At 37.1% G+C, this 17,184-nt stretch overlaps 1 protein-coding gene across 2 annotated transcripts; it reads left to right on the top strand.

Moving 5' to 3' along the window:
* The first annotated feature begins 1,018 nt into the window (after positions 1-1,018).
* On the top strand, positions 1,019-15,240 carry LOC121422822 (protoheme IX farnesyltransferase, mitochondrial-like). Of its 2 annotated transcripts, none has more exons than XM_041618032.1 (7): positions 1,019-1,129; positions 5,469-5,585; positions 8,697-9,081; positions 9,518-9,642; positions 10,459-10,529; positions 10,829-11,061; positions 11,985-15,240. In XM_041618032.1, exons 1-7 carry the CDS (start codon positions 1,040-1,042, stop codon positions 12,407-12,409), a joined length of 1,446 nt encoding a protein of 481 aa, XP_041473966.1. In that variant the 5' UTR covers positions 1,019-1,039; the 3' UTR covers positions 12,410-15,240. The 2 variants fall into 2 exon arrangements, with proteins under 2 accessions (XP_041473966.1, XP_041473967.1); XM_041618033.1 differs by lacking the exon at positions 1,019-1,129 and adding an exon at positions 2,322-2,420.
* The last annotated feature ends 1,944 nt before the right edge of the window (positions 15,241-17,184 follow it).

Raw genomic sequence — 17,184 nt, 5'->3', positions numbered from 1 at the left:
ACATACGGGGTCAGACGTACATATTTTATGGAATTGTCCGCCTATCAAAATCTTTTAGGACAGGAATTGATGTTCATTTTAATTGGCTAAGGCCTGGTGCTATTATTGAACCAATAAAAGCTATTCTATTTATTTAGGGGGCTGCTTATCTAACACATCTCATAATGTACACAATTAATATTATAGAAATGATTGTAGAATGAAAATTGTTGTACTTTTGTGGCCGATTTTTAAGACAATTTGTTGCTCCAAAGAAGTAGATTTTGAGAATAATAAGGACGATTTGGCTGTCATAGCAGTCTCAGTAGAAGAAGAAAACTTGCAGGGAAAAGGAAATCCATTCAAGAAGACTTAACAAGACTTAAAAAAATCTCCTGTTGTCCCCCTTCATTATCTTGTACAATCTCTCCATAAAAATCACCCCTTTCAGTGGGAGCAGTCTTGACTTAGATACTGAATTGATATCCTAAATTGAAAAAAAAAAATCTTTTCATATCTGCTGAGAGAAGAGAGTCGAATGAGATCAAGGGAGGGGGGGGGGCCGAAATAGGATGAGAGAGGGAGATGGGAGCCGGGGAGGGGGGGGGGAGTGAGAGAGATATACGCCCCAAAAGGATTAGATTCTTAGAATAATAAGGGCGATTTTGACTGTCGTCTCATAAGGGCAAAATCGCCTTTTGCGCCCCCCCCCCTTCATTGTACTTCTCTCCATAAAAATCATCCCTTTCAGTGGAAGCGGTCTTGACTGAGATACTGAATTGATATCCTTACTTAATAAAAAAAATCATTTATATCTGCTGAGAGAAGAGAGTTGAAGTAGATTGAGGGAGATGGGGCGGGGCTGGGGGGGGGGGGATATTTGAGGTTCCATATGCCAGGGGATCAACTAATTACAGAATATGAGAGAGGAAAAAAGGAATTGCAAATGATTCCCTCTACGGACAGAAATATCATGGCCTGAGAACAAAAATAATAAGTCAAAAGAAATTAAGGAGCCACAGATAGGCATATAGGAATTAAGAGGGAAGAATTAGGAAATATGATGGAGAACAGACGATCAGAGATTGGGAGCAATGGACTAAGATTTTTTTTCTTTCATGGAGTCAAGCCCACAGTCCTAGGGGAAAGGGTAAGGTGATCGAGCTTGAGAAAGAAATAAAAAATAAACAAGTACACAAAAAATGGAAAAGGATAACCACTTTTGGGTTAGTTTTCCCCAACTCCCCCCCCCCCGATCACTCCTTTTTAAAAACTAGTTGTCTTGTACTGTCCTGTCTCTTGTTTTGTCTTGTCTTTTACGTCTTGTCATCCCCTCTCTCTGTTTTTTCCTGTCTTGCGCAACATATCCTTTACAAGGAAGACCTCTTTGTGTGAAAAGCTTTGCATTTGTTCAGTTTTTATGTTTCCGTCAATATGATTTCTTTTTCTCTTTTTCTTTCCTGTAATACATGCATGTACGCATATAGTAAGTCGACTATAATTTCTTCTTTTCCAAGGGGGATCCACAATTTTACAAGCTTTGCTTTTTAGTGGATCCCCCTCATTTCCATATCCATTTATGCTCTATATTATACTGTGTTTTTTTTTACGAAGTAAGAATGCCCTTCTGTAAAATTGTATTTGATTTATATTGTTTTATATTACTTTGTATTATGTTTTGAATGGAAATGAAATAAAAGAATTGAATTGAAATTGAAATTGAAATATGCGCATGCATGCTAGATTGGCCATTTTCCTTCTTTTAAGCGATCATGCAACTAATGCCTTTTGAACAAGGCTGTATATATAGAAAATTTGTCCAGGGGTGGCCAGGGGGGGGGGGAGGATGCATGAATTCCTTTTAAAGAGACTCGAAAGCGAGCAAGCAAAGCGACGGAAGAAGACCGACCTTTGTTAATCAGGGAATTGGCCCGCATTTGCATTTTTACAAGTGAAATTGAAGGATTTTGTGCACATGCATTTTGGGTGAATTGTGTGAACATTGAGTAAAAAATGTAGCTTTTCGATCAACATTTCGGGGGGATTTCCTTCATGAAACCCCCGCGGTGAAACCCCCAACACTAGGCCGGCGGCCCGGCCCCCCAAATAAAAACTATATGTACTGTGTCTGCAGGGGGAAGGGGCGTTTCACCATAATTTTTCATCTAATAATTGGTCAGATCTGATAACTCTTCCTGATTTTGATCGGCTCTGAACTAGATAATTGTTAAATAAACTTTTACCTCAGAATATTTCCCTCTCCGATCCTGAGTAAAAAAGTTAGGCCTGCAGCGAGCTCGCGAGCTAGCTACGTGAACTACGTGAAGCTTTCACGCCCTCTACGATGACTACATTGAACTTTGATTTATGCAAGAGATCGAAATTGCAGATTTTCTCACTTGGAAGTGTGTTCTTTTAATTGGATACAGTCTTATGTATACGTACGTTAAAATGTTGAATCCATATTAAAGAGTCTTTTTTATATACTGTGTTTGATTGTTGATGTGATTTGAACGATCGTTGGAGGAGTGTGGGTCAAAAATGCTTGCAAATTGGACGAAGTTCCCGATCGCGGCACAGGTGCATTGCTAGTGGTAAGCTAGCGAGGCCCCGTCCCGGAGCTTCGGCGCCGGTGCTGCTCGAGCGTCCGCTAATGTCGTTGAAGCATGCCATGACTAAAAAAAAGTTAAAATTATATTGATAAATCCGCTGTTTCGGAGAAGTTTTTGGCGCTAGTGCATTTTTACACCGGGTGCCTAAAATAAATTCCAGTTTAATGATCGGAAATGAAGTTTTAAATTCAAAGCACTCCTCAAAAACCTGTTTCCGTCTCAATCTCATACTCCGAGCCTTTCGTCAGTTTTACTTTTAGTTTTAATCCACAAAATCAGGAGTTTTACTGTAGAAATTGTACCCGAAGCTTGCTGTTCGCTTCTGCACAACTTTGAAAGGTAAATTCCAGCAGTCGACTGAAATAAGCGACTACCACTCTTCTTGTGCATGCGTATGCTGAAGCTTTTGTAGAAGATTGGTGGCCTGTTAGAATTGCCATGCATTTTATGTTTGTCGTCAAAACTTTATCATTCATACTTTGTCCGATCGCACCAAAGATCGAGCTATTTTTGTCTATTATTCACAAGATATGTATAATATCTTGTCGTGTGATCTGAATATAGTATGAATGATAAAGATTTGCCGACTAAAATGCATGGCAATTTGCCTGATAGAATTGCCACGCATTTTATGTTTGTCGTCAAAACTTTATCATTCATACTTTGTCCGATCGCACCAAAGATCGAGCTATTTTTGTCTATTATTCACAAGATATGTATAATATCTTGTCGTGTGATCTGAATATAGTATGAATGATAAAGATTTGCCGACTAAAATGCATGGCAATTTGAACAGGCCACCAAAAGCTTCAGCAAAAAACAACATAGGAATATGATTTCATATCGCAATTTTGTTCATGTACACTTGCTAAGAACACCACAAAGAGTTTCCATAACAAAAATTAGAACATTTTGAGCCTTATTTATGGAGTTAGAGGAAAAAGTATGATTTCGCTTACTTAAGCATAATAACCTAATAGCAATTTGCATGAAATAAATGAATGTACAATTTTGTAGATTATTATCCCAGACTACCTGCGTGCCAATTCTCAGCACGGTCGATGGCCGAGATCTCAAGGGGGGACCTGGAAGGCCCCCCCCCCCGGCCATATGAACTCCCAAAATACCCTGGCCCAGATAGGGTTAAAAAATGATTTGCAGATGACAACATATAAGTTTAAAATGAAACAATATTAAAGACATGAATCACGCAGAGTCAATCCAAATGATGTTTGGTCAACTAGCATTTGCAGTCCAGGTTCGCACACACTACAGCCTGCAGTCCCGGGCTGTACACTCACTTTCCCGAAATGACGGGCGTGCTTGCCGGCAAACAATTGCTGTACCAGGGGAGAGAACTGTGACTTGCCTGAGGATCCAAAATTAGCTTAGCTCCAAATTTATATACGTAATTTTCTCTGGATGGTCATTTGAATTGGTATTCAATGCTGATAAAATGATTGTGATGATTATGATGTTCAAGAATTAATCCTGATATGACTGATAATCCATTTTTTTTATTTTAGACACAAGAGAATGTGATCATGAATTTAAATCCCAAAATTGGGCACAACCGAGCTTCACATTGATGGAAAAAAAATTCAAACATAATTTTCTTTGTTTTGTCATGAAAAATGTTATTACATGGTGATATTACGATCTTGAAAAGAGTTTCTGCATGTTGACAATGTTCTAGAATCAATCCTGACGTGATAAGTTTTTTAAGGCAATTGCACTTTGACTTACCTCGATCGTGATGTGATGTCCGTCATTGAAACAAAATACAAATGTTTCACATCAAGCTCTAAATTCATATTAATGACTACCATATGCAAATTATTGTTAAATAATTCTGTGGTCATGATATTAATATTGTTCATGAAACAATGTTTATGTTAACTTTGATCACGTCAGTTTTCTGGTTTGATTAAAGCACAGTTCTGCACATGCGCGATCGATGGCATTCATGAATTTATTGTGCATAAATCATCTTAGCACGAGCAGACGAGTAAGACTCAAACTCTGATCAAAATAAACTTCAAATTAATGGTGAATAGGCATCATAATTACAAAACTGGTTTCATTTTGGGGGCAATAGAAATCAATTAAGTAGTGGTCAAGTTTAATAGACATTACTGTTTATTTTGACAATTTTCTGTTACAATCTGTACCAAACGAAACAGCTGGCTGACATATTTGATTTTTTTTTATTCGACTAAGGCTTAGTTACAGTTAACGTTAGACTCTAACGTTAAGTTAGTCTAGATATCTAGATCTACTCCTAAATTTTGCTTATTATGATGGGGAAAAAGGAAGAAATAATAAAGATCAATTTATATTAAGTAATGAAATACAAATCAGCTTAGGCCTACCACCTTTCTGAAAAATATGCTGGAAGTGGAAAGAATTTTGATGACGAAAGATTGGAATCGGCCAGATTCTTGACATCGATCGCCATGAGATACAGCTAGCTGAGCGTGTTGACGCACCAGTGGATTGGCTGGCACGTTCGTATGCTCAGCTAGCTGGGCGGACGGCGGTCAAAGAAGAACCCGGCTGATACTGGGGAACTTGAGATGTCTCATAATGGAGGTCTTGCGAGTGGGCCTGGGCGGCTTCTGAACTGAAATTTTGTCATACGGAGTATCTAGAGAACTGAAAATAAGGTCTGAAAAGGGGGTCGCCAATGCGGTACGTCCCCGTACCATCAATAAATGTGAGTGCCCCTCCCCCCTCCATCCCCTTCTATTCTATTTGTAGCCTTTTCATTTTGTTGGAAATTATGCAATTGATACTATGAACTTTTCCGGTGCTAACAGAAGTGCATAAACTCAAATGACCCTAAATTTCATTCATCATGATCTTCCTTTTTTATAGGTTATGGCTGTCCGGCAGCTGAACACGAAGCTGTCTTGCGCCCTAAGGACTCATATGTACAGTGTGAAACAAGTCCACAAAACTGGTCTGTCCCTTGTATCTTCATGTCTATTGCAGGTAGAGTAAATCATTTTGACTTTCAGGATTGATATATTCGTCGGGAAACTGGGCCCCGTCTTACAAAGAATTATGATTGATCAGATCAATTGTAACTCTAAAGAAATCCATCAGTGTCATATTTTTTTCTACGAAAAACTGGCACCATATCCTCTGTAAGCAATAAGAAGCACAGTGAATTTTCAAGAAAACAATGAATGCATGAATATACGTCATAGCAAGAAAATATTTTGAACAAACATGCATAGTAGATGTTGACATTGCTGGTTATGATTGATCGAATCAATCATAACACTTGGACATACACGTAAGGGTAATCAAGTATCACTGAACATCCTGTGCGAGTTTCAGGTCACATGACCAAGATCAAAGGTCATTGAAGGTCAATGAACTTTGGCCAAGTTGGGGGTATTTGTTGAATTACCATCATAACTTTGAAAGTTTATGGATCTGATTAATGAAATTTGAGAAAATCAAGTATCTCTGAACATACTGTGCGAGTTTCATGTCACATGGCCAAGGTCAAAGGTCATTTATGGTCAAAGAATATCAAAGAATGTATGGTCAAAGAGTTATCAAGTATCACTGAACATCCTGTGCAAGCTTTAGGTCACGTGACCAGAGTTAGAGGTCAATGAACTTTGGTCATTTTGGAGGTAATTAGATTGCTGCCATAACTTTCAAAGTTTATAGATATAATATGAAATGTGGATATAGGGGTAAACAAGTATTTATTGTCAATGAACGTATTGTACTATATGAATGGTGTTTTTTGTGGATATTTATGTTAAAGTAGTTTTCAAAGTCAGCTCTGCTGCTATATTGGGGGTATATATATCTGGCATTGTACGACACCTAGATAGATCCTTGTCATTTGATTGGTTGATCATTCAGCCCACATGACAATGACATCATCCGTGCAATTTTGGATCCATAAGAGGGAAAAATATGTAAAATACACCTGTGTTTGCATGTCAATCAGTTCATGAAGTATTCTGTCCATTGCTCTTTCAGACATTCATTATTTGTATAATGGAAAAAGTGCGTTTCAAAATTTCTGTATCGATTTATTTTTGTAACAATATGCCATGAAATGGGCACCTATTTGTCACTTCTGTTTGCTTGGAAATGTGACCACCAGTAGTGACAAATAGGTGACAAATTTCATACCCCCCAAAATTAGCAGAACATGATTTAGAGTCGAAAACGCAGCCCCACTAGCATTATCAATTTATGCTGGCGAAAAACGGCCAGCATAAATAGATAATAACAAGACCAGGATACAGTGAAAAGGTTAGAGGTTAGGCATGTTGTATAGTCTTGTGTTGTACATGGCTGTATGATGATGTCATGATGTTGGTTACATGTGTCACTGTATCCTGGCCTTGTGCGCTTGGCTGCCTCCAATCAAGGCCTAGGTGAATCTCCCTTATAAACCTGTCCAGAGTATATGTTTTTTTTTAGGGTTTGTAAAAGTTGAGCACGTCTTGTGAGGCTTGCCATCAGGCCATGAATATTGATGCTTATTTGAATGAGATATGACCCTTGCCCTGTCAGGCCCTATTCTCCAGTCTTACATGCATATTCATTCTTGACAGTCAGAATGCTTTTATTATATCCTATCCATTAATCACATGTGAATGGGATACCCTGCTACTAGGTTCACTAGAAAGAAGCATTCACAAACTGAAAACTCCTCACTAAGGAATTCTTTTCATGACAACCTGTTATATACATTACAATGGGTGATATTTACACATTGTTTGGACTTTCAGTGGTTATGGAAAGAAAGTGAAGCAGTCCGTTTCACTTTCAAAACAACCAATTGTTGAATGATAGTAACTTTGAACTTGGACTTGATTAATCAATGCCAAAATATTGTGATATCAACATGAAAAAAACTTCTACCAAAGTGACCATTCATTGGTTTTTTTTTCTCAATTAAAAATTTCTATTGATTATCCTAGGTATCAAGCACACTCTCAGTAATGAATGAGTTTATTTTTCTTTTAAAATGGCTCTTTGGGCATTTTTCCCTACAAATAACGTGTCACTCTATTTTGTGATTCAGCTCTTGAGAAGCGGTTAGAAAACATTCAAATATGGTCAGGCATCTGATTAGAATATTCCAATAAAATATTAATGAAATGAAATGGTCAATGAACTTTGGCCATTGTGGAGGTAATTATTAGATTGCTGTCATAACTTTCAGAGATTATAGATATGTACAGTATAATATGAAATGTGGATATAGAGGTTAGTACCAGGTAATCAAGTATCACTGACAAGTCTTAGGTGGCATGATCAAGGTCAACTGTCATTTATTGTCATTGAATGTAGTATTGTGTTTTTGTGAATAATTGTTAGAGTAATTTTCAAAGTCAGCACTGCTGCTATATTGAATCGTATGATGCAGGTGAGACTGCCAGAGGCGCTCCACTTGTTTAAGTTGTTTGGTTGATAAATTAACATGTCACATTTTAAATTTCGGAAACAAAGATCTTCTCTGATTTCTTTACCCTTCTTTTGTTCAAAGTTTTGACATTTCCCTTGATTAAAGAGGCTGTCATTTGGGCACCATTACACAAAAGCAATCGATCTCTGAATGGCATGGGCCAATCAAAGTCATTGTTATATTTATATATGCGTCTTTTGTTTCAAACACTGCCTGGGAACCAATTCAAACATTTCTTTCATTTTTACAATCCATTGAATACCTTTATGTTATGTGGCCTTGCACCTATATTTATATATGCGTCTTTTGTTTCAAACACTGCCTGGGAACCAATTCAAACATTTCTTTCATTTTTACAATCCATTGAATACCTTTATGTTATGTGGCCTTGCACCTATATTTATATATGCGTCTTTTGTTTCAAACACTGCCTGGGAACCAATTCAAACATTTCTTTCATTTTTACAATCCATTGAATACCTTTATGTTATGTGGCCTTGCACCAAGAAAATAACATTCATGTGCAGTATTCTGTTGGTTTGATAATTAATCCCCTCTATGACTACCAATTACTTTGTCTCGAGAATGCTCTTTTGCATCTAATTTTCCATTTCATAATATTGTTCTCCCAAACATCTCAACATGGCATCTCGTAGTGTCCGGCCCTACACAAGTCGTCATCTACAACAAGGAGCCATTATCAGAAACAGCAGCTCCAGCATGAGACCACTGCAACGGCAACAACAAAGGCGATATCAACAGCAAAGGCAGCATCCACCGCAACGAAATTACACATTGATGACACTGAATCATCTCCAGAAGACTTTCACAAGCCTCAGTCTGGACTCAATGAGAGAGTAGAGAGAGCTATACAGAGCACGGTGGACCAGGTTTCACCGTGCCCTATTGAACCTAAAGATGGGAATAAAATTGAGGTGACGGAGGTAGGGGCGGAAGAGGATGTGAGGTGGAGAGAGCAGACTGTCAAACTCTCAGAGCTACCTTCAATTTATATGCAACTATCCAAGAGCAGATTGACTGGTAAGTATCTTGTGAATGTTCCACAGGGTGTGGTGAATGTGCATGTGCTGTGTGCAGGCAAGCCAATGTGTGAATACTATATCTGTGTTTCTGAATAGTAATATTTCTGTAAGTGTATTTAATTCTAATATTGTTGACAATACAAATTTTTTTAAAGCCCATGGTAGCAAAAGTTCATTGATCTAAAACTGTTCAGTTTGTTCTCAAATTATCTGCCTTGAATTACATGTGTAAAACCATCTAATATTTCATAGTTTTCTGTTCTATTTCCATTGATCACTGTGCAAGTTTGATTCGTCTTTATAGACTAGTTAGGAAATATTGATGTCTAATCCTTTGATGTTACGAGGCATAGAGATCTTCGTTTATTGCCAAGTTTTAATTGAAATTTCATTGAACTCTCATTCTTATATTTTCTAATGTTTTTATGAATCAGGTCTTGTAGTAATATCTGCCTTAGCTGGCTATGGCATGGCCCCTGGTGTGTTTGATGCTACAACGTGTGCTTTAATGGGACTGGGGACATTTCTAACCTCCTGCTCTGCAAATACTATTAACCAGGTAAATCAGATTTCTCCTTTCTCCCATATTTTCTTTTTTTTGTCTACATTTATTTGCCAACTCTTAACTCTATCTGTCCCACTAATATATCTTTAGAATGAATACATGACAGTGAATGCAATGTCAATAATGATTACACATAGATTGGATTAGAACCCCTGGACTAATTCATGCAAGTTTTCATTCTCTGACAGTTGCCATAGTAACCTTCAGAGGCCAGTACTTCTCAACCAATCAGCAATCTCAAATTCAGCCGGCACTGACAGATGACACCCCCATCCTCCTTTGTCTTGCAGAGAGTTGCAATAGATTCAGTCAATTCATTCAATCACAATTTTAGTTGGATTTGAATCTCTCGCATTGGGATACTGTGGATAAGTCTGTGGAATTTCAGTTTTGACTACACATGATTATTTATGTCACAAACTACAGTATCTAGTGCGTGTTTCATCATCATTTTTGTCCGACAAGTTGTCAGATCTGACAACTTTCCTTGATTCTGATTGACTGAGAGGCTCTGTTACTATTGTAACTGTCTGATAAAACAGGACTTGTCAAATAATTTGTTAGACGGGGCCCCGTCTAACAAAGAGTTATGATTGATTCGATCAATCATAACCAGCAATGTCATAATCATTTTCATGAAACGCTCCCCAGAAAGACACGACTCTACTTGAACATGGGTCTGTCAAGTAGATTTGTAGATATTCATGTAACTTGATTAGATGTCACTTCCATTTTATAATATGATGATAAAAAACTTTGTTTACGAGAGAAAATTATTTTTTCTTTTGATTTTGATCGTCTTATTGTCAGTTCTGCGAAGTGCCATATGATTCCCAGATGGCGAGGACAAGGAATCGGGTGCTAGTTAGAGGACTGATTAGGTAGGTTAGCTACAAATTTTGTCTTTGGTATATGGTTAGATGAAGCTAAATTGAGAAATGATTTCAATGTAATGATATGATTGTGATGATGATGGTAATGATGATGGTGATGATAATGATGATTGTGATCATGATGATGTTTGTGATAAAAATCATCCTGGGCGCTCTATGTCCTACATTGTAGCTAAAGCACCAATGAATCATTCTCTTTGTTTAACTATGCAAATAATTTTGTAAAATAGCTTTCTTTCATTGGCGAGACCAGTGTCAATTTGATCTTGTTTCCTATTTTCTTACAGCCCCCTCCATGCTGTCACCTTTGCCTCTGTCGTGGGTATCTCCGGTGTGGCTCTTCTGGCTACTGCAGTGAACCCACTAGCAGCGGCTATCGCAGGGTCAACCTGGGCGCTCTATGTCCTGGCCTACACACCGATGAAGCGTTACAGTATAGTCAATACATGGGTTGGTGCTGTGGTCGGGGCCCTTCCTCCAGCCATTGGTTGGGCTGCTTCATGTGGTACACTGGGACCTGGTAAGTCTTTCTCCATGTCATTAATAAATTTAGCATAATAATAATATAGGTATATTTACCCTGGGAAGCCACTTCAGTTCTGAAAACTGTTCTCCCAGCCGGCCCTGCTATTATTATTACCCCGGCTTTAGCTGGGCTGCCTAGGCATTCAAAGCATTCAAGGAATTTTTCCTACCAGGTACACATTCACCTCACCTGGGTTGAGTGCAGCACAGTATGGATAAATTTCTTGCTGAAGGAAATTACACCATGGCTGGGATTCGAAACCACAACCTTCTGTCTCAAAGTCAGAATGCTAATCCATTCGGCCACAATGCTCCACATAATTGCTTTACAAATAAATAATTGATAATAGAATGATTTAACTTGGGTCTCCACTTCAACTCTAAATAATCTGCTCTACCAGCAGGTTTTGCATTATATGATATGTTATCCATTCTAAATGTTGAGCACCTGGCTAGAAGGTAAATGGTCTGATTTAAAATTTCTTGGGAATGATTTGGCTAGGGATCGCAGTTGCGACCTCATCTGCTCATGAGGGGTGGTCAGCATTTCAGGTTCACTGATGAAATTTTAGGCTTCAATCTTTGCAATTGAAATCACATTCCTAATCCTATCTTTGACAAAATTTTTGTAGGCATCTGAGGGCACAGAGCAAACTTGTAGTAATCGTTTCATGCCCTCCTAAATTTTTTTTTATAAATAAATCTATTTTGGGAGTTACAATTAAGCTATGAACTTAGAATTGATCAGGTTTGATAGTCTGAGTGAAAACCATTCATCTCAGGATAGCAAGTATTTTATCTTTTCTGGAAAAACAAATTCATTTGCCAAAATGGTTTATACAATGTTACTTAAAACCCAAATTTTAGGTTAAAAGGTATGGAAGTATTTTTCATTTTCTGATACAAATTTCCTTCCAGGTGCTCTGCTCATGGCTGGCTATCTCTACAGCTGGCAGTTTCCTCACTTCAATGCTCTCAGCTGGAACCTCCGCAGCGACTACTCCCGAGGTGGCTACCGCATGATGGCAACCACTGATCCTGGCCTGTGCCGGAGGGTAGCCCTGAGGCACTGCTTCGGTTTGATAGGGCTCTGCACCCTGGCACCCGTCTTTGACCTCACCACCTGGACCTTCGCCTTGGACTCCTTACCCCTGAACCTCTGGCTGACCTACCTGGGGTACAAGTTCTATAGGGATGCTGACAGCAAGTCGGCAAGACAGCTCTTTAAGTTTACGCTACTGCATTTGCCGCTCTTGATGCTCCTGCTGCTGATCAGCAAGAAGGAACTCCATGATTGGGACAAGAATCCTGCCCTTCCCGAAGGCTTGCATCAAGTGACGTGATGATGGTTGCTTGCTCTGCTATCCTAGCGGCTCAGCAGGGCTAGTGAATTGATGATGCCATTGATTGCATGATCTTCATCAAAACGTTTATATGGTGTGCCTTAAGCGGACGAATCATGTACCATGGATCTTGAGGTCCTGTTCCAACAAATTCCATCCATGAATGTTCAGCATTTTTTTTTGTTTGAGAGTGGGAAGTGCACACTGCAGGATGAAATCTCGGAGTACAGTTTTTCATCTTCTGACGTACTTTGAAGACCAGTTCATGAAAGTTGTCGGCAACGACAAGTTGTCATTGTCCAACAGTGAGGTAAAAGTTCCTCTCCGCCAGTCACAATCAAAGGAAAGTTATCAAAGTTACTTGTCAGATGTCATATGTTTAGAAAATGTCTCCCTGCTGTTAACTCAGGTGCACGCTGAGATATGAACTATTGATTATGAACCTGTTCAGCACATATTGCAATGTTGGATTTTATGCTGCATAGAGCACATTAAGATTTTTTTTTGTTTCAACAAACTTCTCCTAGCCATATCTGTCCCCAGAGCTCTAGATCAGCCAAGTATGTCAATCTGAACCTGTTAATATTTGTCTGAAAGCTACGAATAAATATAGATCACCCTATTGTCCCATTCTTGTTAAACAATCCAAGTTCTTTTGTGTTCACTCGGACTTGGTGAGTCCGGCTGCAACAAATTTATGTGTGCATAAGTATCTTATTATTCTTCCTAATTTTCTTCATTATACCTTTGAATAGGCTCACTTTGTCTAAATACTCCTTATTTATATGCTGTATATTCCTTTTTATTGTTTATTTACAATAATTCACGGCAGAAGATTTATTGATTTTAATTAGTGAAAGGCAGAAACAAATTCATAAGTAGAAACCTTGATGCTTTGTGTTACTTGGCTCCACCTAACCAATGTTTGATTGCTACCTCATGGTTTTAAAGGGAATCCTTAATGCCTTATTACCTGATGTTTTCTAGCAAATATATTCATCATGCAGAGTGTACCCCAATTTTCAGTAATAGTGTACATGTATGTTTATTCATGGGTTCCCTTTTTACTGGAAATCTCTGCATATGTGGGCATATTTCGAACAAATCACTAAATATCATGTCAGGGGTTCAAGACTCCCTGTATTAAAAATCAAAGTATATCTCCCTGGTGCCATACCACATTTAGTGTTTCTGGTACTCTGATTTTCAGACTAGCCATAAACAAAATTTTGATTTTTTTTGCAGTGGAAATCTCTCTAACTCTGGCTACTTGAATTAATTGAAACATCACAGAAACTTTCAATAAAACATTTGCAAATATTCCCATTTTTCAAACTCTTTTGATCCTGTAATACACACATGCCTTATACAGCAGTGTTACGTACTGGTTCTCCAAATTGATCCTCTTTTGTCAAGCAAAATATCTCTTTTCAATCAAGATGTAGTCAGAAGATAAAATTATATTTTGTGTGCAATAAAGAAATAGGGAATTAGTTTTCATTTGATTTTAAAGTGTAAGATATGAAAAGAATTTGGATATTTTTATGATTTTCTGCTGTGTGTGTTCTCTATGTTTTACTTGCTGTATTTGATTTTTATTTTGAAACAAGAACTTAAAGGGAAATACAGTAACATGCTGAAATTATGATCAAAACCGGATAACAAACTTTTGGAATTTTAAAGATTTTCATTGTTCCGCTGAAACAATTCTAGGCATGACTTTATGAATATTCATGAGGTGGGCTGATGATGTTATTTCCCCATAATGGAGAGCCCACTGAATGAATATTCAATGACTTTGTTATCCGATTTTGATCAAATTTTGAGCCCGGACCATCCCATCCCACTGAAAATACATTCTTTTTCTGATTCATATACATTGTAACCTAAAGTTATGTATTTATTCTTAAATCAAATAACAGTCCTGTCTGGTCTTTATATGGTCAATCAGTTTGAACATGAATTATGGGGTCAAAGTATGTACCATCTTACATAGAAAATACGATGTGAGGTAAACTAGTGATATGGCTGAGATTAAATTTGTGGAGGTTTGCAGTATTGAAGATGTAGGATGTTGTTCATTTTCAAGAGAAATAGAAAGGGACTATTCGCCAGTAATCATCTTGGCGAGCTTAAATTCATTAAACCCACATTACCAACTGATGAAGAGATTAAATCAATAGACTATTACTGGTAAATATACAGTTTCATTGAAATATTTATTTCATTCACAGTTCAACAAACGAGTGAAGTTTGTATTATAAATAGATTGAATAAGATAAATTTCAAATGTAAGGCAGTAGGAGAAAGACATATTGTTTAGTGTTAGAAGTGTGATGAGAACTCTGGAGAGAATGGAAGAAGCAGGAGGGGTAAAATGCCATGACATCGAAAATAGAGGATTCAAAATAATAATAGCTATTGCTAAAGTCACAGGTCTCTAAATCACAAGTGGGAAAAAACAAGTTGATTCTTTATATCAGAAGACAGATGTACGGTAATTCATGTTTGAACACGTGTAGTGCAACATTGTCTCTGGCTCTCGCAAAGTAAAACCACAGCAGCAGTAATCCATATATGCTGTTATTTAGGACATAATTCCAGATAAATATGCCATATTTGGCAAGCTGTCATCTTGGTATATGGAGATAAGGTGTAAGATAGCTGACAAAAGTGCTAACGTTACAGCTTCCGTTTTTATAATAAACCAATAGTCATACTTCTGCATCTGAATGAAAGGAACTTTTTTCCCCTACTCACAAGTTTTTTCAAAAGACCCAACTGCATTTACAAACATAAATAAAAATATACAGTATGAACACAGGTTTTAAGGTCAAAAGAACTGATGTCAAACATGCACTCTATTTTTTTTTTTTTAAAGACAGCAATCCAAATTCATATGTATATATATAATATATTTTAGATAAAATTTATATACTATTTTTGGTTGTTGAATATTATAGAAAATGTGATATCTGAATACCGGGTATTTTATAGAGTCCTTATAATTTTTAACTGCATTATAGGATACATTCAGGAATAGAAACACTTATGACCACATCAAATTTAATTTCTTTTTCTGAATCTAGGTGGCATTAAAATCTCTGATATCAACAGTGCATAGATATACGTATACAAGGCACAACAATTAGAACAATATTCAAGGTGTTTTTTTTTTTAATTTCCATTCAAATCCTAGGAGTGACATTTGAATGGCAACTTCGATGGAATGATAGATATAATAAAATGGCAATGTTTGAAATGTGTGTGCATGTACATAAATTTTGGACGGATATGTGATACAATACGTCGCACGCACCACGAACCGTCTTCTCTGCGCACTTTAAAGAAAAGTTTTTTTTAAACCAGCAATAAGTGCACATACAAGGAGAGCAAATCATTTACCAGTGTCTTCGTTAAAAGTTCAGGTCAGGTTCCAAAGTTTCATCCCGTATCTTTACATTTTCTTGAAGTTAATTACGCCACAGTGGGCAACGTAACAGAGGACGGTTCATGGATTAGATACAGTGCGCTTAACTTTCGCATCGAAGTGCGCAGAGAGGAAGGTTCGTGGTGCGTGCGACGAATACATTTATATGACTGCATGTCAAGTCACGTTGAATTTAAAGTTACTTTGCAATCATCAAAATAACCACCTCAGTATCAAGATTTTGCAAAATATATACATATATCAAGGCTCCACATTAACTTTTTTTGGTGGTGGCCCGTTCGGGCCACCAAAACCTTCAAATAATTTTTTTTGGTGGCCCACTAATAAGGTTTGGTGGCCCGAAAAATATAAAGAAAAACATTAATTAAAAATGAATGAAACAAACTGAAATATTCTGCAATCACAACTAACACTATTCTTTGTACATCTTGTATGTAAATTGTGCTTGCTGTTATTTTACTTTGCTTATTTTGTGGTAATATATAAATTGTTCTATCATTGTAAATATGAAATGATTGAAAGAGAATAAAAGAATTGTATTGTTCCCAGGTTGTGTAGATTTTTAATCTCCATATAGACACATACTCATAATGGTAAACCGTAAAGTAAATAAATAGTGCAAACTCAGATAGATTTACAAAACAATGATTTTTCCTTTCTTCCTTTTTGATTGTAAAACCTAGATTATGCAGGCCCCAAATCTAGTTTATTTTCTCTTTTCCAGCATATTATAGCAGGAGAAAATCACATGCTGCAGAATTAGAACAATGTGTAAAAGGAGGAAATAAACAAAAATAATTTTGAGAATAGTATATTGAAAAAAGAAAACAAAAATTGTAACAATGAATATGTTAAGTGAAATAAAACAAGAAAAGTGAAGAAAGAAAAAACGAAGAACAGGTCATAAAAAAATTTGAGAAAAAACAAAAGAAAATTTAAGAGAAATAAATAAAACAAAATTGTCAAAAAATGGGGAAAATTATTATTATTCAGTAGAAACATGTTCTTTAATCAGGCATTTTCAATGGGAAGGGGTATAAATGGTTTAATCACTGAAACAAGTGGAATGCCTCTGGCCGTCTCACCTGCATCACGCGGTTCAATATAGCAGCAGTGCTGACTTTGAATACTACTCTAACTCGCACAAGATGTTCAGTGATACATGGTTACTCTTATGTCCACTTTTTATGAACTAGACCAATAAACTTACAGAGATATGATGGTTATTCAACAAAAAACCCCAACATGGCCAAAGTTCATTGACCTTACATGACCTTTGACCTAGATCATGTGACCTGAAACTCGCACAGGATGTTCAGTGATA

Source organism: Lytechinus variegatus, chromosome 10 (genome assembly GCF_018143015.1).
Source record: "Lytechinus variegatus isolate NC3 chromosome 10, Lvar_3.0, whole genome shotgun sequence".
NCBI lineage: Eukaryota > Metazoa > Echinodermata > Echinoidea > Temnopleuroida > Toxopneustidae > Lytechinus > Lytechinus variegatus.
This window is presented reverse-complemented; position numbering and strand designations above follow the sequence as displayed.